The sequence below is a fragment of the Pinus tabuliformis genome, chromosome X, assembly GCF_031772625.1.
Source record: "Pinus tabuliformis cultivar Carrire ecotype Pingquan chromosome X, CPIR1, whole genome shotgun sequence".
Taxonomy (NCBI): Eukaryota; Viridiplantae; Streptophyta; class Pinopsida; order Pinales; family Pinaceae; genus Pinus; species Pinus tabuliformis.
Window position 1 is genome coordinate 408,109,143 of NC_142308.1, and position 26,745 is coordinate 408,135,887.

The 26,745-nt window shown below is 41.4% G+C and overlaps 1 protein-coding gene across 1 annotated transcript in view; it reads right to left on the reverse strand.

Moving 5' to 3' along the window:
* LOC149140252 (uncharacterized) overlaps positions 1-26,745 on the reverse strand; it is a 221,480-nt gene that overhangs the window by 169,913 nt on the left and 24,822 nt on the right. Inside the window, exon 3 of the mRNA XM_089450939.1 lies at positions 1,128-1,290. Coding sequence (XP_089307065.1) covers positions 1,128-1,290 — 163 coding nt within the window. The remainder of the gene's footprint in view (positions 1-1,127; positions 1,291-26,745) is intronic.

The window sequence follows — 26,745 nt, forward strand, 5'->3', positions numbered from 1 at the left end:
TATAAACTTTAGTCTGCTGCAATTTGCTCTAAACAGTTGTAGTGGCAACGTATCAGTGAAAACCATGCAGATCTGCCCAAAAATATGCAGATTTTGCCAAATGCGCTCAAAAACCATAGATCTACTCTCAAACTGCTGAGAAATGTAACTAGTATCGGTCTTCATAATTGTATTTGAGTCATGATTTAATGCTGAGAAATGTAACTAGTATCGATCTTCATAATTGTATTTGAGTCATGATGTAATGTATTTGTCGAAAGAAGAGAGAAAATTATTTGTAAAAGAAAAATTATTTATTAGCATAGGTTTCATGCTTATTTATTTTGTTTCTAGGTCAAAAGCCTCCATTGAAGGCTTCTAGGGTTGAGTCATGAATATATGTCCTTGACATGATGATCTAGACCCTTATTGGGCATTTTGTATCAAAAAAATGAAATTATTTTGACGTAATTGACTCATCTACTCCACCGTCAAGTCAGCCTGCCCACTGCTCAAGTCGGCCTCAAAAGGAGCTTCAAACTACTATATATACCCATGCATTCGACCTATTGAGGAGCACACACACATGAAGTCAATCTGTAATTTTCCAGTGAAAAAGCAAGTGCGAGGGTGTCTAAGATAGAGGTCTTCTATCATCACAAGGAAGGAATTGTCATAGCAAAGGAAGAGATCTTTGGGAGCTGAGATTCTGCCACATGTGAAGGAAACTAAGAAATATTGCAAGGCCGAATGTGCAGACCGAGCCTCAGAAGTGCAGAGCAGACCGAAATTTTTGTTGACTCCTTTTGGAGGAGCAGACCGAAATTCTTGTTGACTCTTTTTGGAGGAGCAGACTTATGATGACTTGTGAAGGAAGGGGCTAGAAGTTTGACTTGGTTACATGGAAGCTGACTTGGTGGATGGAGGGAGTCTTTGGTTTTGGTCAAAAGGTCCAGGTTATCTCATTTGATTTGATTCTAAAAGAAGAGAAGTAGAATTTCTGGGTTTTCCTCTAGAAGAGGGGTTTTGCCTTGGCTGAGTGCCTACATCCTGTGTTCATCTTGTATGGTTGTGATCTTCATGTTTTTGGCATTTATTTGATGATAAAGAACACTAATATAATCAACAGAAGAAAAATATAATATCACAGGTAAATGTCAAGTAAGAAATCAAAATTTAGTTTCCCTGATGCTGCCCTAACGGATTTCTCAACACAAACAGCTCTAAAATAGTTATATCTATGCTCTAACAGCTCTAAAACAGTCAAATCTGCTAGCAACCAGTACCAAATCAACCTATTTCTAATTGGATCTGTTGAAAAACAGTAAATCAGCAACAAATTCTTCTAGATATACAAAGCTAGGCATCAATCCAGGCAAGAATACACTGGATCTGCTCCAAAATCCTCTAAATTGAAAATTTTCCAAAAAAATTACTGAACAGGTCCATACAACTCCAGTTTCTATTTTGGCAGCTGCAATAGTGAATTTGTACACTCGTCTAGCTGATTCATACACTTGTACGGCTATTAGTCAATTTTGTACATATGACTAGCAATTGGGTCATGTAACTCACATACAGCATTCATACGGTGTAACCACTCAAACTAGCATGGGACGGTGGACCTAAAGGGCATATGCTAAAGCAAAGGCAATAAATGGAGACTTAGCCCACTGTCACCTCAGCTAAGGCTCCCTACTATTTAAGGACTTTCACCGATGAGAGGAAACCCGGTATATATGGAGTCACAAATGAAGGATAAATCAACAAGTGGATATAGAGTCACCCAAATAATCCCTTCTAGAAGAGGTTGAAGAATAAAGCTTGCTTGCTTTCTAAGCAAGGTACAATGTCTTCTAAGAAAAAAGAAGGGAGGATTTCAAGGTTAGGTTTAGGGAATATGACTTGTGAAAGAGTTTCCAGATCCCTAAAATCCTTATTGAAATTGGTATCCCAGATGGTTCTTGAAGAATTATCCTTTCAAAGGAATGGAGCCACATGGGACCAAGTGGACCCGGTCTAGGATAGGGGGAACAAGTATAGCAACCAATGATGTTCTTACCCTAGACAAGGTGGGGGAAAGGATCAAAGAAAGAATTTTCACCTGAAGGTGTTGGTTTGACCCTATGAGGTACTAGCCTTGGGGATGCCAGTGCAAAGTTTGATCCCAGAGCTAGGGTTTGGCTTTTCTCCCAACTCCACCGTCGGAATGGCTTCAAAAATGGAGGAGAGCTTGAGGAAACACCGGCGCAAGAGACCCTAGGAGATCGAACTTCTTAGAGGGAAAGCTTGTGGGGAAATTGATGCCCTAGGTACACCAACTTGGCTAGACCTGGAAGGAGGTAAAAGAATGTGATTTTTAGTGACCACCCTTGGTATATCAATGCCTTAATATTTGGGAGAATGGAGTCTATGATGAATATGAATAGGATTTCTTGATTCCCAGTCAAGGAGGCCTCAAGATCACTTTGCTAGCCTTCTAGGTCAACGAGAAGCAACCTTGCAGCTTTTATACTTCGATGTGCAAAGGAAATGGCTTATCAAGGTCAAATTCTTTGACAGAATTACCCCTAAGAGATTTCGCCCATATTACATGGCCCATACATTGAAAGATGTTATAATAGCAACAAATTCCATAATTTTAAGCAGTAAATGCATGGAGCAATTAGCCCTACAACAGCGAAAATCCAAATCCAATGTATGTGACAAAAGTAAACAAGAATAGCATTAAGAAGCATGTACTTACATGTAACAGAGTATATCCAACCCAATGTGGAAAAAGTCGAAGTCGGGATTAATTCGGCAAGGGTCCAAAAGTTGAAAAACTCGTCAAAGTCGGGAGTTTTTTGAAAAAGTCGGCAAAAAGTCGGCAAAATTTAAAAAACACAAAATTATTCATTTTTATTTTATTTTTTTTAACATCTAGAGTATCCACAACATCAAATAAATGCATTTCCACATAAACATGTAAAGAAAGCTAATATATAATATGTATATGAAGTCTAATGCTACATCACATATCAAAATAGTGAATCAACTCCTGAATTTTGGGTCCTGTCTGAGTCTCAACTCTCAAGAGTCAAAATATCAACAAAAAATATAATAAATGTATATCATGAGTCATCTAAAATTCACCAAGTAATCAGTCACTGAGATCCTCTTCCCCTTCTAATTTTTGTCTCCGCTAATTGTATTAGGAAATAAGTCATGCATTTATTCAGTAGATTTTAATCTGCTTGGGTAATAAGGTGTCAGGTGGTAGGTCCAATGAACATTAACAGTGAGTATCACAGTAGATGTGAAAATTAACGCTTGGTGACTCCAAGCTGCTTATTTTCTGAGAAAACAGTAGATGTCAGATTACTAACCTAGCCTTGGCATCTGTTATTCAAAAACTCTTGGAGGTAAAATCCACTTTTGATACATAACCTTTGCCCACATTTATAGGGAGTTCACCACTAAAGAAGATTCTCTTTCAAAACGTGCTCTCATTGCAGGAAGGGTCTTTGTTGTCACAAGATTTCACAGGTACTTTGTTCCTGTCTGAAAAATGGGTTCTTTTTTGAGGCACTAGTTTTGTTTTTTTGGACAGGTTGTTGCTATTTGATCTTCATGACCTCCTCTTTGTTGTTTCTTTTGGAAGCATTCAACAACTATAACAATGTTTTTGATGGTGTGGGGTTCTTTCTACGGAAGACTGTTGTATGCCTGTCCTTTTGGTACTTTTGTAATCTTTTGAAGGGGCAGTGGTTGTTAGAGTCTGGATCACTGAAAGCCTGGAGGCTTAGCCAATGTATACTTTGCTTTCTAACTAGAAATATGAAGTATAATGATTTGTTTTTCCTTGGAAAACAAAAACATATCATAACCTCAAAACTAACAGATTACAAATGAGACTGCTATGCTCACAAGAAGTATGACAAACAATACAATGCAATAACTTGAAAATGCATGGATGGAAGCTTCAATTTACAGTTTTTTCACCTTTGCGGCCTCTTTATCCGCGGCCTGGGAAGGGAGGCAGACTTTTTGGGTCGACTCCCGATTAAATCGGGAGTATAAGGAAAAAATCGGGATTTTTTCCTTTGTGAAAAAGTCGCCAAAAAGTCGGGGGATTAAATCGTTTAGTTCAAAAAATCGCGTTTTTAGGATTAAATCGGGATTTTTTCCAGACTTTTTCCACACTGATCCAACCATTCACAATTGACAAGAGAGAAAATCCAATAGAAGATAGATCAATATCCACACATCAAAATTCATCCATAAAGCTCCAATTCATCCTCTAGAAAAAATGTGAAAATCTCAAGAGAGAGAAATGATCCAAACCAAAATTATAATGAACAAATGAGCTCATCTCACTTGTATTTATACACAAATTAAGAGTTCGAATTAGCCTCCTTGGCCTACATAAGCCCCAAAAATAAAATAATGTTCTAATAATTCAACTTTTGGTGACAAGCCCACCAAACTAGCTCATAAATGAAAAAGTAAGCCTCCCAAGAGGTCAAATAATAATCTATGCATGTCGTAGGGCCCTCTAAGAGGCCTAATGAGGTCCATGGGTGCCACAATGAAAAATAGGACCCTCAAAAGCAGTGGACAAAGGGTTGGCCCCTTGTAAATAACCTATGGTGCTCCAAATGACGTGGGGGTACACAAGTGTCCTCATGGGTCTCCAAACAATTCGAAGATGCCTGTAGATCGCTTGCAAGGGAAAGGATGATGATGTAGGTGATGCCACATCATTGTGCAAGTCCTGGATCATCTGCCAAGTGTATGGTGTAGATCTGGGGCTAGCTGGGCATGATGGATCAGGCGCATCCTCCTCGTCTAATAAGTGAACCACAAGCAATCTCTGAATGGTTGTGGGGCTCTGTGGAGTGCAATCTGTTGTTGTTGAGGTTCATGGCTCTCAACGCTCACCCTACATGTGCCAATGTATCCCTCTAGAGGATTAGGACCCCGTATAGGGAGACCAAACCCAAAATGGAACCATCTGCAATCCTACATAAGATCCAATGCGTCCCCTAGCCTTCTAGTACAACAAGTCATTAGAGAAATCGAGTAAATGAGCTTACCTAATCATGGACCACAGGTGGGGACTTCATAATGGTTTGCCCTTCCATAATGGGCTTCGGGATGTGCCAATGTCTCCTAAACTCCAAATGGGGTTAACCAATAATCATATTAGGTGGTTTCTACTTCTAAAGGGAATAATATAGTCAAGGTACATCCTTCAAAAGATGGTGGCATGTGACAAATAGGTAAATGAAGTAGGGAAAGAGAAGGGGCAGCCTTGGGTCACATGTTGGGGTACAAAGGTCGCTAACAAGAGGGGAGCCCACACTTGGGTTTATAATGTGTAGGACAGAGCAATCGTGGTACATGAGGTGCCCCGGCCTTGATTTGTCTACCCTTCTTTTTATGTCTTTTGCCTTTTTATGATTTTCTTTGATTAACTACTCGAGACTTAAGGGGTAAGACCCTGATGTATAAGCTATAGCAGTGAATACCCCCTTTTAAGGCGGGGCGGTTCATTGCCAACCACGAGTTGGGACAATAATGGGTTCCTATATGATAAGGATGGCTCATAGAACCTATAGGAACCAGGGTGATGGCCATGATGATAGGGTAGAGCTCATGTATTGGTTTTTGCCCACATGCTAAATTTGTTTGTCCCGGCCATCTTTTGCATTTTGTGGTACATTTTCCTATTGAATGTGGCCATATATGCTTTTATCTTTCTTTTTAGCTGCATCAACCTTCGGGCTTCATTCCAGGCCATGACTCAAGGTGTGGTCAAGGGGCATGCTCACCCTATGTGTACCTAGTGGAGGAATGTGGACCCAGGTGGGAGAAATGATGAATGGGGTAACAATGAAAGGAGAGAGTTTAACATAAGCAGAAAAGGGAACAGGACCACGCAACCAAAATCAGGCTTTCCCATAAAATACCATCCCTAGAGCCAAATGGTCAATAAAAGAGATCCCACGAGACTAGAATCCAAGGATAATACTTAAAAGGGGTCTAGGGACAAGAGCACAAACGTAGTGTTGATTTTGAGTAGCATTGAATGTACTCTAGCCATGAAATTTGGTGGAGAGGCTCAGGCACATCAAATCTCCAAGACCTAGAAATCGTTTGGAGAAATTCCACCCGGATGAAGAGATATTAAAATAATTAATATTTTTAATGGGTTCGTAATTTTAAACTTAGGAAAATAAAAATATTAATATGTATTAATATAAAATTGGTGAGAAAGTTCTAAGTGACGAGGATCAAGCCAGTTCTAATCCTAGTCGTTGATTAGGGACTTAATCTCGGTCGTTGAATCATCAACAGGAAAAGTATAAGAGGAGGCTTGAGAGTCAGTTGGAGACACACCAAGAGAGATCAAGAATTCGATTTTCTGGGGCGAGCTTTGCTAAGGAAATCGAGTTAGTGATCAGTTGCAGTGAGGGGCAGTTCAGCAAGGGATTTCCATCCAAGGCTAAAGAATACATAGCAAGGAGATAGCGCAGGTCCTAGAAGGGTTGACGCAGAGGCAGCAGGATTTGACGTAGAGGACGCAGAAGGTCGTAGAGGCTGACACAGAAGGTTGTAGAGGCTGACGCAGGCAGTGCAAAGGGCTGTAGAGTCTAACGTTGGGCTTCCGAGGCAGCATTGGCGAGATTCTGTGGGGCAGACTGAGAGCAGATCAGCTGGGAGAGGGTGACGCAGTTCCTGAAGGGTGACGCAGTTCCTGAAAGGTGACGCAGTTCCAGAGCAGTGCTTGGAACAGCTTTCGCTATCCAACACAAGGAACAGTCAAAGTCACTGTGGGGTTGATCATCTGGTTCCTGATTTGCCGAATATCTATCTCTGGATAGAGGTACTACTGCCAAGGATATTCTCTGTTGGGTGAGCCATTTCTAGAAACCTAGTTGTATTCACAAATCTGCTCAATAATACAAACCCTCTATATGTTGCACCAATTTTCCCGCATTGGGTTTTTCCGGGGATGATTGTCCAAAAATAATGGTGTCCCTTGTGTTATTGTTTCTATTTACTTTAGTGCATGATCTGTGTATCTGTGAAGGTTGCATTTATGTTTAATTCGATATTTATGCAATTAAATAACTTGTTAATGTAAAGAACAAGTAGGAGATAGTAAACCAGAAATTGCAGTAGGGTTTCTAATGTGTTAGATTCAGGGATTTTCAGACCTAACCCATTCTTTCCGCCGAATCCCCCCATTAATCCATGCCCATAAGTGTCCATGATAAGCAAACTACACTACTCAATTTCCAAATGACAAGGCATACCTTTAGGCTTGGGAGGCCCACCTTCAAACATACGATCATGGCAAATGGGCGAGGGACCACATGGCTGGCTTTGGTGGCGGAGAAATGGCACAATGAGCTAGCTGGTGGCTGTAAGGGGCTGTTGTCTACCGGTTGAGGACCATCTTGGAGAAAAAAAAATCTCCTAGGGATATTACCCACAAAATGGTGGGTAACATAAGGCTCACATGCAATGGTTGTATGGTCATATGGTTGAGTCCATACACCAGTGTTGCACAACTTGTACTTGTATAAGACTCGTTTGGCTATTGACTCGATGACCCCTATAAGACTCAGGAATGACTCGTATAAGACTCAGGAACGACCCGTATAAGACTCATATAAGGCTCGACAAACAAAGAGAACCAAAAAAAAACACTTAAAATATGAAAAATTATAATTATAATTATAAAAAAAATGAAAAATACAAAAAAAGGTTGAATTTTGAGGGTCTTCATGGACCTTATGCGGGTTCAATGCGAGTTTAATGCGGGTCTTCAGGGGTATGGGTAAGAACCACTAGGTTCTATGCAAGTGACACGTCTCACTATAAGGGCCATGCTTCATGGCTACACCATTTTCCCCTTCTTAAATTTGAACCTAGCTTTAAACTAAAAATTTTAAACTATCTTTTAAAACTGAAATTTGAATGATCATCACCCAAAACCCTTTTGTCTCTTCAACGTGTCACACTAGCAATCCCTCAATCCATCTCTGCCAAGATTGGTGCCTAGGTCCTTACACTCACATAAGCTCAATGGCACCGAGATTTTTGAAGTTGTAAGAATGGAAACCTTGTCTTTCAAAGGCTCAAGACACTTGATATGACTTCAAGAATTTAACAATAACATGAACACATAAAGGAAAACAAGATTGCATTAATAATGAGAAGGTTAAAGCTTTCTTATAAAGGATTACAAGCTAGTCCAATCAATCCACTGTATGAACATGGGATGGACTGAGAAACACACTATAGTGAAATAAAGCATAAAAGTATAAAAATACCTAATGTCGAAATGACTTTTATTAATACCCATGTCTAATATCTAATTGACCATTATAATTTGATATTTACATTAACATAGTCCACAAGGTTTCTTATGTTAATGAAAGAAAGGCATTAAGTTAGAATTTACCATAACCTAGAGTTTGGAAGAAAGCCTCGAGTAGCAAAGGGAGCACTTGTTTTTAGGGTTCTTGTGAGAGAATAGGCCTAAGGTTTGTGACATTGGAAACCCTAAGATTACTTGGAGTGTTGGATGAGAAGATAGTGGAAGACTATTTTGTTTTCTCTTGTACACTGATATGATGCAAGCGTAGGTGCCAAAGAGGGCTCGTCACCTCTCGAATTGTATGGTAAAAGCTCCAACTAGCATCATACAATCCAAGTGGAACCTTGGTAGGTCACTCACTATCACCTTAGCGACCTACCTCTACCACTTTAAGCTGACTGTTATGAATATAATTCACATAAAATTAATAAATATAAATATAAAAATAATAAATAATAATTAATTAACTAATGGTTAATTAATTAGTAATGAAGAGGCATGTCTTATAGACATGACCATTCATGAAAGGGCACTTGCCTAGGGTATATAAGCAGGCCCTCATTCTCATTTGTAATCATCTCATATCTCATATCAATTCATTATACAATATTCAATATACAGTTACATATCTTACAATGGACATTTACGTCTTTGAAGTATATTAAAGATTTTGGTTGTGTATACGACTTTTTGGTCGTTACATTGGTATTAGAGCATTCCTCTAAGTAGACGAACTTTGTTCGTTACACTGACTCTCCTCTGGCTTGAGGGGGGCTTCCTTAAAGAATCACTAGGGCTAAGCAACATGGAGCAAAGTGATATCACAAATAACCCAGTGATCAAGTTGTGTTTAAGAGGAAAAATATACTAGTGGTGGGATGTGAAGATCAATGCCAATATTCAAGAACGATGGAGCCAACGGAATATTAATGACAAGAGGATATCAAGAAGAATGACCCTCGTTTTGTCCATTACCCATAATAAAGGATTAGGGGATAGATATGGGTAATCTCTCAGCCAATCAGGGCAAACTTCAAAGTTAAAAACTCACTAGAGAGGATTCCTCAATAGGATTGCCCTCAACCCAAGGACCAACTATGGCATGGAACAAACCAAGCATTTACTAAGGGAACCCCCTCGAGGGTTTGCATAGTAAAGAGGCTTAATGATTACTTCACAACAACAAAGTGGACATGAAGACCCATGTCTTTGACATCCCCATCCACATGACAATGTTGCCCTTCGGTGGATCAATCTCACGACGTCTTGTGACATCCCCATCCACATGACAATGTTGCCCCTTGGTGGTAGATCCCACTACATCCTGTGGTCATCCTGAATCACTTACAAATTTAAACTTTTAAAAATGTTGTAGAAAAAATCAAGAAAGAAAAGCCTTCTTTGCAAAACATACATCAAATAATAAATGCTAAACCCCAATAAACACTAAGATATATTTTCATTAAACCCCAAGGAGAGGAATACTCCCACTCTCCAACCGTGAACTACAAATGAGGAATTCCTTTATATAGTGGAGGTGAGTAAATTCTTATACATTAAAATTATATTATTTGGAAAAAATTCCTAGATCTACCATGGAATTTCTAGATCTAGCCTACCTCTACAAACTAAAAATTAATAAATTGGTCAAAACCACATGTACAATGAAAAATACTAGATCCCCACAAAAAGGTTGATCAATCCATCCAACTAGGGAAGAAAATGTCCATAAATTATTATCTCTTGAAAATAATGACCCACATTCCCTTGATTCATGCTTGAAATAGTTGTTAAACCTTAAAGGTTGTCCATGTCCCAAAAAATTGTCCAATATTCCAACATTTGACTTGATTTAAGCTAAAATGACAAATAGTAGCCCAACTATTTGCATAAGAAGGTCCAACGGATAGTTTGACCCACTTCTTGACTCAAACATGTAAGCTTGAGGGGATGTTGACTAGTCCACAATTTGGCTTGTGGAAAGAATACCTTGCATGGGAAGCTTAATGTTTTTCTTAAGAATGGTAGTCATCATTGAGATGATGCCAACATGCTCTTGTTTGACCTCCTTTGTGTGAAATTTTATCTATAACAGCTACTGGAAATTATTCTTCTAACTAAATAATTATTATGCAGTTTATTTACTATGGCAAAAAACGAATAAAATCACAGCTGCAATTTTCACCATCAAAATAATGCGGAAAATAAAATACATGAAACTGAGAAATTCTAGCGCACAATAATTTCGACACGGTGCAGAAAATGAGGGTTTTAGTATTAATATACAGGAGCAATTCTGAGTACAATAATTTAGATGCCTAGCTGGCAATCTAATCTGAGGAAAACACCAGCAAAAATATTGTGAGAATTTTCTCTCACCCCACAGCTATTTTCTGCCTCCGAAATCACTTCCCCAACATTTGCGTTGAGCTCCCTGTGTCACCCTCTACGCAGAGCTTATGCTTGCCCTCTAAACTCTATAGATTTCGTCCTTCCTTCCTTTGCCTCTTCCAGGAACTAGAAATCTTCCTCCAGAAATGCTACTTCCCTACTCTTCCACATGCTACTCACCCTCCAGCATCTTCTTTGTTGAGTTGTTGCTTCTAAGAAAATCGAACTGCCTGGGCAACTGGTTTCTGCACTGGATGATTTTTCCATCACATCGACTTCCTCTTATAATCCACTATTGGAGCACCAACGGGAAAAATTAAAACTTAATCAATGGCTAGGATCATCTCTGGATCGATCTGTGAGTTTCTAGATGATTCACACCTTATCTCAATTAATATTAATTAATTAACCATATTCCCTAAGTTTAAACTTAAAAGATATTTAAAAATTGGTTAATAATCTAATTAAGACACTTCTAGATAGAATTTCCAGAAACAATTTATGGGTTTTGGAGATCTCATGTATTCCAGCCTCTCCACCCAATTTCGTGGCTAGAACACATTTGATGCTACAAAAAACTAACACTCCCTCTTAGCGAGGAATGTGTTATACTGCTACTGCACACCCTTTCTTTGCATCATCTCCTGTCATGTTGTTGATGTCTGGCCAAACTGCCCACCAACCACTACGCAACTCAAATATGCGTTGCATTTGTGTTGCTGCCGACCCCGTTGAACTGCATCTGCACTGCAACTCCCTCTGCATCTATTGTTGCTAAAACTGGAACATCTACAACTGAAAAGCATCCAAAATAGCCTGTCCCTGCTACTAAAACGGGTTCTCCACCATACCCATTTGTTTTCTAAAATAGACGAACTTCGCTCTCCCTAGAGCTTTCGTGAGTATATCTGCAACTTGCTCTTCTGTGGGAACATATTGTAGCTGGACTGCTCCCCGATTTACACAACCCTTGATGAAGCAACACCGAATATCGATGTGCTTCGACCTGTCATGAAACACTGGTTTCTCAGAGAGCTTTATCCAACTCTGATTATCACAATAGACATTGGTTGCCTCCATCCTCTGCCTGAACAAGCTTACTAGCAGCTTCCGAAGCCATATAGCATCGCACATAGCTGTGTTGGCTGCCATATACTATGCTTCTGCAGAGCTCAGTGTTACTAACTTCTGCTCCCTGCTGCACAAGGAAACCATCCATGATCCAACACTGAAGCAATACCCAGAAGTACTTTTTCTGTCCAATCTGCATCTGTGTACCCACAACATCTGACGTCATCCCTTCAAGTATATCTCAATCCATACCTGACTGTGTCGTGAACATACGTCAGAATATGCCTCGTTGTTGCCCAATGTACCCTCTTCGACTCTACCATGAACTGACTAAGGGTATTGTTAATTTTTGGTATGTTCTGAGCAAATTTACTTCAATTTTCCACATTAGCTCAATATCAATTCCAGATTAGCAATCACATTTAGTATGATAGTAAAATGCAGATAGAACATAAACATAAATCACAGAAAACAAGCCAAGATAAGAGGACACAAGATGTGGCACCAGCCAGGGACAAACCCCAATGTGGGGAAACCCTTGATCATTTCTTCTTATGTTCTTCAATAGTTCAGTAGAGAGAGAGATAGTACATATACATCAGAAGTTAACATATTGACTTTGACAAAGTAAGAGCAGAGATCTTTACTAAGAAGATAACACATGAGGTAGCAGATCTAAACACAAATGATTCCATCACTGCGCTACGCCCATCAATGTGTTGCACTTCATTACACTATGTTGCACTCATCATACGGCATACAATCATCACTGTGTTGCACCCATCATGTTGCACTTCATCATCACTCTGTTGCACCATGCTGCACTTTGTTGCACCATTCAAGCCATTACTTTCATGCTGCACTTTGTTGCACCATTCAAGCCAGCCATTACTTTCATGCTGCACTTCATCATCTATTGCACTATTCAAGCCATTACTTTCATGTTGCACTTCATCTTCACTATGCTACACCACTGACATGCTGCACTATGTTGCACCATCCATCACTATGCTGCACCACTGTCATGTTGCACTATGCTACACCATTCATCATCACGGTGTTGCACTTCATTACTATGCCTATCCTGCTGCATCCATCATGCTACAGCATCATCATCATTATGCTCTACTTGTTGCACTATGTTGTACCCTTCATTGCACTATGCTGCACCCATCAAGCACTCAATGCATACAGCAACATGTTGTTGCAATTATCAATGCATACAGCCTTAGCTGCTTGCTATGGTTTGCAGTCTAGCAGAACAGCTAGGCTATAGATGCAGACTCTTTCAACAGGTCTTCATGACACAATGTTTAGGATAGTGTTCAAACTCAATGAAAACCTCCTTTATGACTACATTAAGGTCCTCTCCTATGACAGCGTTTAGGGCTTAATACTGTGCCTTGACTTTAGCCCTGCGTTTCTGTTAGAGGGCTTTGTAATACATCTCCCTTCTTTGCCTGCAGTCAGATCTCCTCATTGTTCTTCCAGCTCCATTATGACAGCGTATTATAGGGCTTCTCCTTGCTACGTATAGAGGTCTCTTTTAGGACAGAGTAAAGGGGTCCTCCTCTTGCTGCATTGAACCCTTACTTGTTTGCGGAAGAGACCTCTTTCCTCCCAGCGTATGAGTGGAATAAGGCCAGCAATTAGGGCCTGCGTTAAGCCTCCTTCCATGACTGTGTTAGGGACTAGGGCAGCGTCTACTCTTAGTGACTTTTCCTTCCACAAAAACCCAAAGAGTGGAGAGCACAAGATCACATGAGATGAGTGACTAATGACTTGCAAGCCACCTCTTTTTATAGTAAAATGTTGAGGATAGATGGGGGTAATTTGGTTGCTGGCCAACCTTGACGAATTGTCACATAACACAAATAAATTCATATCTCCATGAATACTTGTCGGAATCGTATGATCTTTAGATCAATCCTATACCTCTCAACGAGAGAAATCCAATATCAGTTGCCATAAATAAGATGACCCACATGGAGTTTGGCCCTAGTTTCAAATTTTAACACTCCCTCTCAACTAGGGAGAACTCCATCTACTAATCCATCTGCTAGTCCGTACTATCTCTGCCATCAGTGCCCTGCACTACTCTGCTCTGTTGAACTATGAAGAAGAAGAAGTGATCGAGAATGTATCATACCATCCTCTACTAACCCCAATTCAGTCCCATATAAAAGAGAGTATCTCATACCACTCTTATTGACCCAAAGTCAGTTCCAATAAAGAGAGTGTATCATACCACTCTTACTGATCCGAAATCAATTCTAAATAAAGAGAGTGTCTCATACCACTCTTACTGATCCGAAATCAGTTCCAAAAGAGAGTGAGTTATATCCCTTTTACTGACCCGAAGTCAGTTCCAATTGATCCCAGATCAATATCATCCTAGCATAGGGAGTATGGTAGTAACACGATCCGAAATCAGTTCCAAATAAAGAGAGTGTCTCATACCACTCTTACTAACCCGAAATCAGTTCCAAATAAAGAGTGTCTCATACCACTCTTACTGATCCGAAATCAGCTCCAAAAGAGAGTGAGTTATATCACTCTTACTGACCCGAAGTCAGTTCCAAATGATCCCAGATCAATATCATCCTAGCATAGGGAGTATGGTAGTAACACGATGCCTCCATATGTACTACTATTGTCCCTATCCTCATTTCCCTACTCATTGGCCAAATGAGAGGTACTTCCCATGAGTCCCAGACTGCATGGGTAGGATGTCTCAGCAGGAGAAGGATGAACCACTCATCCTGCCTACATGTCGCCAAGGGTATCCCAGGGGAAGGCTGAACCACTCACCCTGTACACAACAAATCATTAGGGGAAGGCTGAACCACTCACCCTATACACAACAAATCATTAGGGGAAGGTGAACCACTCACCCTATGATTGTATCTCAGCAAGGGAAGGATGAACCACTCATCATGCCTACATAGCAGACCACTAGGGGAAGGCTGAAGCACTCATCCTACCTACATAGCAGACCACTAGGGGAAGGTTGAACCACTCATCCTACCTACATAGCAGACCATTAGGGGAAGGCTCAACCACTCACCCTATGGTTGCTCATCATTCCAAGATGTACCCCCAAGCCCCCCGGAGCTCCTAGAGCTCTATGTCCATATCATACAGGACTCCACGACTCCTCGTCGTTCTCGGAAAGTCAAGAATTTGACCTTTCCCAGGGGCTTCATCTGAATATCAACGACCTGCACATAAGTCCCAATGTGATGGAGTCTTCTTGCTCCTCGATGTACAATATCCCAGATAAAGTGGTACCTGATGTCTATATGCTTAGAGCGGTCATAGAACACGGGATTCCTCAACAATCGAAACCCCCTCTGGTTGTCACAAAAGATCACGATGGTGTCCAAACAGCTCACTGAAGAGTTTCCACAACCAAACAGCGTCACACGAGGCCATACTCGCAGCTATGTATTCAGCCTCAACGGTGCTCAAAACAACCATATTCTGCTTCCTACTCATCCAAGATATCAAAGCAGAACCCAAAGAGAACCAGCACCCAAAAGTTCTCTTGCGATCCTCCACATTGCCTACCCAGTTAGTATTCGAATAATCATGCAGCGTCATATTTCAAGCAGTGTATCTCAATCCATGAGAGATTGTGCCCCGAAGATATCTCAAAAGATTCTTGGCACCAATCCAATGAGGCTCAACCATATATGAGCTCAACATGCTAACTGCAAAACATATATCTAGATGAGAGTTCACCAAGAACATCAATGCTAGAATGAGTTTATGAAACTCAGAGGCATTTCCCAAATCAGGTTTGGCATCACTATTGCATAACTTCTTAAAGTTAGGCTTCATCGAGGTAGTCACGGGCTTGCAATTCACCATTCCAAATCCGGAATCCAACTCCCTCTTAGTTTTGCAAATGAGAGGGTCTGCACCTATCAGAAAGAGGTCGTCCTCATAAGGTGCCAATATGAGAGGTCTATCATCCACAACCTTCAAGTACAGGTTTGGATCATAAATCTCAAACCCATCGGGTTGTTCCAAATATGTGGACTTACTACATGAGGGGAATGGGCCCCTTGTAAGTTTTCCTTTGATACATCTCGGACATGTACCTCCATGCTCTTCTTGAATTCAGGCATCCCTGTCACCATCTTACTCACATCGGCTAGGGCCCCATAATGAGAAGACCTCTGGTGCTATAGAAGAGATGTGTCAACTGACATGGTCCCCATTAGACTTCCTACAACTTGATACAAATTGCCAACCCTGAACTTGAAGAGTACAAACATCTTTAAAATTCTTTTTCCAAACACGTACCTTTACATCGATGAATGCCACCTTGTGACCTTTGTCTTCCATTGCCGAAATGGACACCAGGTCCTTCTTGAGATCAGGTACATAAAGAACTTTGTGTTACCCTCATTCAATTGAGGGGTAACATTCCCTACACCCTCTCCAAGATAGGTGGCATTGACTCCAAGTATAATCTCCATGATTGTTTCCTTCTCTATCAAATTAGAGAGAGCTTCCTTCTATCCGATGAAGTGCCTTGAAGCACTACTATCAATAAGCCAGATTCCCAAAGAGTCTGGAGGAGAAGTAGTGGAGGGGGGCAATATAAGTTAATGCTCCTTTTGCTTATCAGAAATAACATTTGATTCTTCATACCTAGAGTTCCTTGCTTTCTTGAAGAGTCGGCCATTTCCTTGATGACCTGCATTCCTTTTTCCTTTGCCATTGTACCTGTCATTCCTTCGATCATTGAAGATGCCCCTGGAATGATTGTTATCATCATCAAGTGATGTGTCCCTTCTATTCGGACACTCCTTCGCATAATGGCTGAACTCATTGCAAGCAAGGCATCTACCTTTCCTTCCACCCTTAGATCTGGACTTCCTATTGAAGTGACCTTTAGGTAGGCCACCAGATGCTTCCGTTGTGCCACTCTGTTAAAATTGGCAACCAGGGCAAAACTTCATGTGGGTCATCTTATTCATGGCTGATAATATTTTTATTAGATTCCTCGACGAGGTGTAGGATTGATATAAAGATCATCCGATTCCGATAAGTATTCATGGAGATATGAATTTATTTTGATTATGGAATTATTATCAAGCCGACCTACAACTCATGTAGGCTCAGAAGCCCAACAGTCGCATCTATTCACCCACCAACGTTTTGTATAAATATAAGAGGACTTTTCCTCATTTGGACTCACTCATCTCATCACATCTCTCTCTCTCTCTACTGCACAGAAATGAGTCTCTTCTCTACTGCGCTGAAATGGGTCTCTCTCTCACACATGTGAAGCCAGAAGCTGTTGAATTTGAAGCTGCAACTGCAGAAGTAAAGATTGACTTGCGTGGCCTAAAAAATCTCCTCTTTGGAATTGCGTTGTAGGTTCATCTGAACCTCCTCTAAAAGCCGCAATTTTTGGTGGTGGAATGAAGTCAATCCGACGAACGGTTTGCAAGATATCGACTGCCCTAGTTTGAAGCCGAAAACTACTGAATTTGAAGCTGCAACTGTAGAAGTAAAGATTGAATTGCGTGCCCTGGAAGATCTCCTCTTTGGAACTGCATTGTAGGTTTATTTGAACCTCCTCTGAAAGTCGCAACTTTTGGTGGTGGAATGAAGTCAATCCGACGGTCGGTTTGTGAGATATCGTCTGCCCTAGTTTGATAATGAAGCCGCTAATGTTGATGCTGCTGATCTAGGGTTTGCTACTGCTAATATGAATCAGATTTATTGTATTATTTCTCTTTGCTGAATTATTGAAGATAAAAGAAGATTTGATCAAAGGGTTTCCTCACACATTGTGGGGTTTGTCCCTGGCTAGCCGCCACATCTTGTGTCTCTTGTCTTGGCTTGTTTTATGTCGATCGTTTAATGTTCTATCTACACTTTACTTTATGTATATGTGATTGCTAATCTGTGGAATATAATAAGAAAAAGAAGTAAATTGTTATAAGCATAGAACATACCATAACTTAACATGGAATCAGAGCTGAGGTGAAGACAAAGCTCGAGCAAGAGCAAGAGCAATCATCGAAGGGAAGATTGGCAAGGCTATCCTAAAAGAACTATGGGGTCCTCAACACTCTTTCCTGCCGAAGACAAGCTCCGTGAGAAAGCTGACTATCACAGATGGAAGATGTCTATCGATCTAACCCTTGAGAATCAAGGAGTGTTGGATCATGTGAGAGGCAATACTGTTGAGCCTCCATCAAATGCATGTGCTGCTGCCTGGAACAAATGGAAAAATGGAGAAGTCAAAACAATAGAAGATCATCCGCGACTCTATCGACAAGCACTTGGTGGCCTACATCTCTGAACTGGACACCTCCAAGGAAATCTACGATAGACTGGTGAGTTTATTTAAAAGTTAATGATGCAAATCAAGTTTTGTTTCTTAGAAATAAGCTGAGGGAAATCAAGAAGGGTAAAGATGAAAGTATGCAAGCATACTTCTTAAGAATCACCGAGATCAAGAATGATCTCCTATCTATTGGGGAAACTATTACTGAAAGTGAAATGGCACTCACAACTCTTGGAGGATTACCATCTGAATGGTATGTGTTCAGGACAACTCTTAATGGCTAGATGCATTCAAGAAGAAACAAGGGAAGAAGAGCAAGAAATGCCCATGCCTAAAGGTCCTCTTGCTGCCTCTTCTTCTCAATCAAAAGGAAAGGCTAGACCTAAGGGTGGAAGAAAAGGACGATGTTACATCTACGATAAAGCAGGTCACTATGCAAGGGAGTGCCCTGATAGAAAGGACTCACACCGGGACAATGATCAAAATCCCTCTGATGGCAAATCAAAGGAATGACAAATTCAATAGCAAAGGTAAGAGGAGAGCTGGGGATCGAGGAAGAGGACAACCATTCAAGAAGGCTAGAAAGTCCAGGATGTATTAAATGCACATGACCTTAAAAAGAACCTAGTGTCCATCTCGGCAATGGAAGACAAAGACTACAAGGTAACCTTCAGCAATGGCAAGGTATGTATATGGAAAAATAATGTTAAAGATGCCATTACTCTTGGGTTTAGTGTTGATTCATCATATCAGGTCGATGGAAGTCCGCTAGGTGTCATGTCTTGTGACACAACTCTTCAGTCCGAACTTTGGCATCAAAGGTTTTCCCACCTTCATTACAAAGCTCTACTTGGTGTAAAACAAATGGTGACAGGGATGCCCGAATTCCAAGTAGAGAAAGAAGGTGTAAGTCCGGGATGTGTCGAAGGAAAGCTCAAAAGGGGACTGTTCCCCTCAAGCCAAAGCAAGACCTCCGATGTATTACAGTTGATTCACTCAGGCATATCTGAGGTTGGAATTAAGAGGGAGACTACTACACCACATACTCCTGAGTAGAATGGTGTGGCAGGAAGGAAGAACCATACGATTGTGGAAGTTGTCCGGGCCATGCTACATGATCAAAGACTTCTGAAGTTTCTAAGGGATGAAACTACAAACACTGTCGTATATGTACAAAACCGATGCCCTCATCAAGCATTGGGTTCCAAGACTCCTGAAGAAAAGTTCACCGCAAGGTGAACAATCTTCAGACTTTGAGGAGCTCTCAAGAAGCCGACACCAGGGAACCGAAAGAAAAGGATGATGAATCAATGCCTGACATATAGAAGAACCCATGGATCTGATTGATTCTCATCCACATGAGCCTTCCTCTTCTAGGAAGAGGCCTTCATGGCTTAGGGGGATATTGATGATGTTGAAGGACATGCTGCACCCTGAGGAACCTTCCGTCAAAGTAAGAAACTTAACAGGTATCAGGGATACCTGACCATCATGAGCACGATCATACAAATGAGCCTTCATCATTCTCAGATGTCTTCAAGCATTAGCTATGGAAGGATGCTATGACCATAGAATATGAGTCTATTATGGAGAATGATGTCTGGGAAGTAGTTCCCAGACCCTGGACAAGACAATTGTTACTTCAAAATGGCTTTACAAGATAAAGCATGCAGCAAATGGAAGTATGGAAAAGTATAAGGTTCATTTTGTTGCTCGTGGTTTATCCCAGAAGGAAGGTATAGACTATGATATTTGCACCTGTTGCCAGATATACGACCATCCGCTTGATCATAGCCCTTGTGGCTTCACAAGGATGAAACCTACATCAGATAGATGTCAAGACCGCGTTCTTGCATGGTTCTATCAAAGAAGAGGTCTATGTGGAGCAACTTGAAGGATTTGAGATTTATGATTGAAAATATCATGTATGCAGGTTGAAGAAGGCTCTCTATGGGCTGAAGCAAGCACCCCGAGCATGGTATGAGAGGATCGATAGCTACTTGATGAAGCTGGGATTCACTAGGAGTGAAGCCGATCCTAACCTTTACTTTAAGGTTGAAGATGACAAGCCTCTCATACTGCTGTTGTATGTGGATGACCTCTTTCTAACAGGTGCAGACCCTCTCATTCACAAATGTAAGAGGGAGCTGGCTTCTGAATTTGAAATAAAGGACCAAGGACTTGAAGTATGGCAGAAGCCAAGGGAAATTTTCCTATCTCAAGGAAAATATGTGGTAAAGATATTGGAAAGATTTGGTATGATGGATTGCAAGCTTGTGACTACCTCGAGGATCTTAACTTTTAGAAGTTATATGGTAGTGATGTCGGACCAGACTTGGGAAATGCCTTTGAGTTTCAAAAACTCATTCGCATTGATGTTCTTGGTGAACCTCCGTCCGAACATATGCTTTGCAGTTAGCACTGTGAGCTCATATTTGGTTGAGCCTCACTGCATTGATGCCAGGAATCTTCTGAGATGTCTTCAGGACACAATCTCTCATGGATTAAGATACACTGTCGGAGATGTGAGACTACTTGGATATACTGATGTTGATTGGGCAGGCAGTGTGGTGGACCGTAAGAGCACTTCTGGGTGCTGTTTCACCTTGGGATCTGCTTCGATATCCTGGATGAGCAGGAAGCAGAAGTCGGTGGCTTTGAGCACTGCCAAAGCAGGATATATTGTTTCTAGCATGACCTCGTATGAGGCAGTCTGGTTGCGAAAGCTCTTCAGTGAGCTATTTGGATTTACATTGGATACCACTGTGATTCTCTATAACAACCAGAGGTGGGATTCGATTATTGAGGAATCCCGTATTCGTCGATTGCTCCAACAGATAGACATCATCTGGGATATGGTAAGTTGATGAGCAAGGAGGCTCCATCGCATTAAGATGATGTACAGGTTGATACACCTTGTCAAAGCCCCAAGGAAAGATCTAATCTGTGATTTTCCCAAACGACTTGGAGTCCGCAAGAAACCCTTGTACAAGGGTCCTACATGTTGCATACATTGAGCTCTGGGAGCTCTGAGGGCTTGTGGTTCTTACTGGAACAACATACGACCACAGGGTGACTCACCCTCCCCGGGTGGTGCGCACTGGAACAAGATGATTCTCTCTTTTGTGGGACAAGATGATTCGCTCTCTTGTGGAACAGGATGATTCACTCTCCTGTGTAGCAGGATGATTAGTTCTCTTGTGAGGCCTGGATTGATGTGTTCTCCATGGCGATTGTAGCAGGATTGATGTGTTCTCCTGTGACACCTGGATTGATGTGTTCTCCATGTCGGCCTGGATTGATGTGTTCTCCATGGCGATTGTAGCAGGATTGATGTGTTCTCTTGTGAGGACAGGATTGATTAGTTCTCCTGTCAAGGCTTCCTACCCATGCAGTATGGGACTCATGGGAAGTACCTCTCATCTGATCAATGAGCAGGGAAATGAAGTTAGGGACCATAGTAGTACCGATGGACCCATTGTTGTATCTACCGTACTCCCTACGCTGGGATGACCTCTATTGATCTGGGATCAATAATACTGGTCTAGGACCAGTGGTAGGAGTTGTACCATACTATGACGCTGACTTCGGGTTGGTTAAGACTGGTCTGGGACCAGTGGTACATACTCCGAGACTGACTTCATGTCAGTGCAGTACTGGTCTGGGACCAGTGAGAGTGGTACATAGTATACTATGACGCTGACTTCGGGTCGGTTGAGACTGGTCTGGGACCAGTGGTACACTCTCTGAGACTGCGATACTGGTCTGGGACCAATCGTAGGAGTGGTACTTACTATGAAGCTGACTTCGGGTCGGCTGAGACTGGTCGGGGACCAGTGGTACGCACTCTGAGACGGACTTTGAGTCAGTGGAGGATGATACTTAGCACCAGTGGAGTTGTACTCACTATGACGCTGACTTCGGGCTGGTTAAGACTGGTCTGGGACCAGTGGTACATACTCTGAGACTGACTTTGAGTCAGTATGATACATCCTCGATCATTTCTTCTTCTTCATAATTCGGACAAAAGCAGAGCAAAACAGAACAATGCAAGAGCAAAGCAGAATAGAGAAAAACAGTACCGATCAGTACATGGCAGAACAAGACAAAGCATAATAGGTAGAATAGAGCAGAGCAAGGCAAGGGTCAGGCTGTACAGGACAGTGCATTTGATTGATCAATAGTAACGACCGATAGACAGATTGCAGATGAAGTTCTCCCTGGTTGAGAGGGAGTGTTAAAATTGGCAACCAGGGCAAAACTTCATGTGGGTCATCTTATTCATGGCTGATAATATTTTTATTAGATTCCTCTCGTCGAGAGGTGTAGAATTGATATAAAGATCATCCGATTCCGATAAGTATTCATGGAGATATGAATTTATTTTGATTATGGAATTATTATCAAGCCGACCTACAACTCATGTAGGCTCAGAAGCCCAACAGTCGCATCTATTCACCCACCAACGTTTTGTATAAATATAAGAGGACTTTTCCTCATTTGGACTCACTCATCTCATCACATCTCTCTCTCTCTCTACTACGCAAAAATGAGTCTCTTCTCTACTGCGCTGAAATGGGTCTCTCTCTCACACATGTGAAGCCAGAAGCTGTTGAATTTGAAGCTGCAACTGCAGAAGTAAAGATTGACTTGCATGGCCTAGAAAATCTCCTCTTTGGAATTGCGTTGTAGGTTCATCTGAACCTCCTCTAAAAGCCGCAACTTTTGGTGGTGGAATGAAGTCAATCCGACGAACGGTTTGCAAGATATCGACAGCCCTAGTTTGAAGCCGGAAACTGCTGAATTTGAAGCTGCAACTGCAGAAGTAAAGATTGAATTGCGTGCCCTGGAAGATCTCCTCTTTGGAACTGCATTGTAGGTTTATTTGAACCTCCTCTGAAAGTCGCAACTTTTGGTGGTGGAATGAAGTCAATCCGACGGTCGGTTTGTGAGATATCGTCTGCCCTAGTTTGATAATGAAGCCGCTAATGCTGATGCTGCTTATCTAGGGTTTGTTACTGCTAATATGAATCAGATTTATTGTACTATTTCTCTTTGCTGAATTATTGAAGATAAAAGAAGATTTGATCAAAGGGTTTCCTCACACATTGTGGGGTTTGTCCCTGGCTAGCCGCCACATCTTGTGTCTCTTGTCTTGGCTCGTTTTCTGTCGATCGTTTAATGTTCTATCTGCACTTTACTTTATGTATATGTGATTGCTAATCTATGGAATATAATAAGAAAAAGAAGTAAATTGTTATAAGCATAGAACATACCATAACTTAACACACTCTAATAATCTTCTTTGATTCGACTTCACCCTTAGTGAATTTGAAGTGGGATGGGGAACTCATTGAGTCTTTTGACCTTGTCCAACTGTCTTCGGTGATTGCTCTTTCAGTCTTGCTTGGGCTTTGTCTTCACCTTAGCTCTGATACCATGTTAATTTTAAGTATGTTTTACGCTGAGAGCAAATTTACTTCAATTTTCCACATTAGCTCAATATCAATTCCAGATTAGCAATCACATTTAGCATGATAGTAAATGCAGATAGAACATAAACATAAATCGCAGAAAAACAAGCCAAGACAAGAGGACACAAGATGTGGCGCAAGCCAGGGACAAACCCCAATGTGGGGAAACCCTTGATCAATTCTTCTTATGTTCTTCAATAGTTCAGCAAAGAGAGAGATAGTACATATACATCAGAAGTCAACATTTTGACTTTGACAAAGTAAGAGCAGAGATCTTCACTAAGAAGATAACACGCGAGGTAGCAGATCTGAACACAGATGATTCCATCACTGTGTTGCACCCAACACTGTGTTGCACCCATCACTGTGTTGCACTTCATTACACTAATCTGCACTCATCATACAGCATACAATCATCATTGTGTTGCACCCATCATGCTACACTTCATCATCACTATGCTGCACCATGCTGCACTTCGCCGCACCATTCAAGCCATTACTTTCATGCTGCACTTCATCATCTGTTGCACTATTCAAGCCATTACTTTCATGTTGCACTTCATCTTCACTATGTTGCACCACTGTCGTGTTGCACCATTCATCATCACAGTGTTGCACTTCATTACTATGCCTATCCTGGTGCATCGATCATGCTACAGCATCATCATCATTATGCTCTACTTGTTGCACTATGTTGTACCCTTCATTGCACTATGCTACACCCATCATGCACTCAATTCATACTGCAACATGCTGCTACAATTATCAATGCATACCAACCTTAGTTGCTTGCTATGGCTTGCAGTCTAGCAGAGCAGCTAGGCTATAGATGCAGACTCTTTCAATAGGTCTTCATGAGACAATGTTTAGGACAATTTTCAAACTCGGTGAAAACCTCCTTTATGACTGCATTAAGGTCATCTCCTATGACAATGTTTAGGGCTTATGACTGTGCCTTGACTTTACCCTTGCATTTCTGTTAGAGGGCTTCAAAATACATCTCCCTTCTTTGCCTGCGGTCAAATCTCCTCATTGTTCTTCCAACTCCATTATGACAGGGTATTATAGGGCTTCTCCTTGCTGCATATAGAGGTCTCTTTTAGGACAGCGTGAAGGGGTCCTCCTCTTGCTGCATTGAACCCTTACTTGTCTGCGTAAGAGGCCTCTTTCTTTCCAGCGTATGAGTGGAATAAGGCCAGCAGTTAGGGCCTGCGTTAAACCTCCCTCCATGACTGTGTTAGGGACTAGGGCAGCATCTACTCTTAGTGACTTTTCCTTCCACCAAAACCCAAACGAGTGGAGAGGACAAGATCACATGAGATGGGTGACTAATGACTTGCAAGCCACCTCTTTTTATAGTAAAACGTTGAGGATAGACGGGGGTAATTTGGTTGTTGGCCGACCTTGACGAATTGTCACATAACACAAATAAATTCATATCTCCATGAATACTTGTCGGAATCAGATGATCTTTATATCAATCCTACACCTCTCGACGAGAGGAATCCAAGAAAAATATCAGCTGCCATAAATAAGATGACCCACATGGAGTTTGGCTCTAGTTGCCAATTTTAACAGGAATTGACTGTGAAGCGGATATTTGGCTTAGTGTTGACCAAATACATGAGAGGCCCAATAAGTTGTCTATATAAGGTTGGGTCGACATCCTTGTCATATGATGCATTTTTTTCTTCTAGTTAGTGATCATGGGTGTAGACATGAGTCTACAATCCTGCATTCTGGACCTCTTCAAAATATCTGTAGCATATCTTCCTTGCCCAAAGAAGATCTCCCCATCCTTCTACCACACTTCCAATCCTAGGAAATAGTGCATCAACCCCAAATCCTTCATGTCAAATTCTATTGCCAGGTTCCTCTTGCAATCCTCCATGAGCCCTGATGTTCCTATCAAAAATATATCATCGACATACAAAACTAGAATAAGTGGCTTACCCTCTACCATCAAATAGTAAAGGTTGGGATCTGTATCACTCTTGACGAATCCCATGTGCTACAAGTAGCTATCAATCCTATCATACCATGCCTTGGGAGCATGCTTGAGCCCGTATAGACCTTTCTTCAATTTGCACACATGTGTGTGCCTCCATGAGTCTCAAAGCCCTATGGTTGTTGTATGTACACTTCTTCCTCTATGACCCCATTCAAGAAGGTTGTCTTGACGTCCATCTGGTGAATCTTCCATCCCATCTTAGCTGCTAGAGATATAACCAACTGGATAGAAGTGTATCTAGAAACTGGGGTGAAGATCTCTTCATAATCTATCCCTTCTTTTTGTGCATACCCATTTGCCACAAACCTAGCCTTGTACTTATCCACATTGTCATCTTCCGCATATTTGATCTTATAGATCGATCTCGAACCTACAACTGATCTGTCTTCCGACCTTGGCACTACCTCCCAAACATCATTCATCATGATAAAGCTATATTCTTCTACCACAACATCTACCCACACCTGATGTTGTGCGGCCCCCTGAAAGTTGGAAGGTTCTGTAACCTGAGCCACCCATCCTTGGTACCTGTCAGACTATCTGCGTTGTCTCTTGCTCGTCCTAGGAGTTCCAATAAACTCCTTTGCATCTCTTAATGTATGATGAACCTCTCTGTTGGCTCGACCACTAGTCGTGGGAGGTTCTGCCAGCTCCTCCTCATCCTATCTCTGTTGCTCCATCTGCTGAGAACTCCCTGGATTTCCTGCACCTGAGAAATATTGGTGCTTATCACAGTGCTTGACCCTTGTGACTGTCCTCTTGCCTGTCCCACTGGTTGTCCCTGCTGCTAGACTAAAGGAGCTTCTGTTGATTGATTTTGATCATCTGCAGGCATATCACGAGATCTCCTAAAAGCTCGGTCTTCCATGAACTTCATGTCTCACCTTACTATTATCTTCCTACTGCTAGGAATGTAGATTCTGAATGCCTATGAAGTTTCACTGTACCAAACAAAGATCCCCTTCTCTGCAGTCTGATCTAGTTTGGTATGTTTATCATCTGGCACATGGCAATAAGCAATGCTGCCAAAAATTCTAAAGTGGCTAACTTCTATCTTCTTCCTTGTGAAGACTCCTTCTGGTGTTTTCTTCCCCAATGCTCTATGAGGAGTCTTGTTCTGAATATACATTGT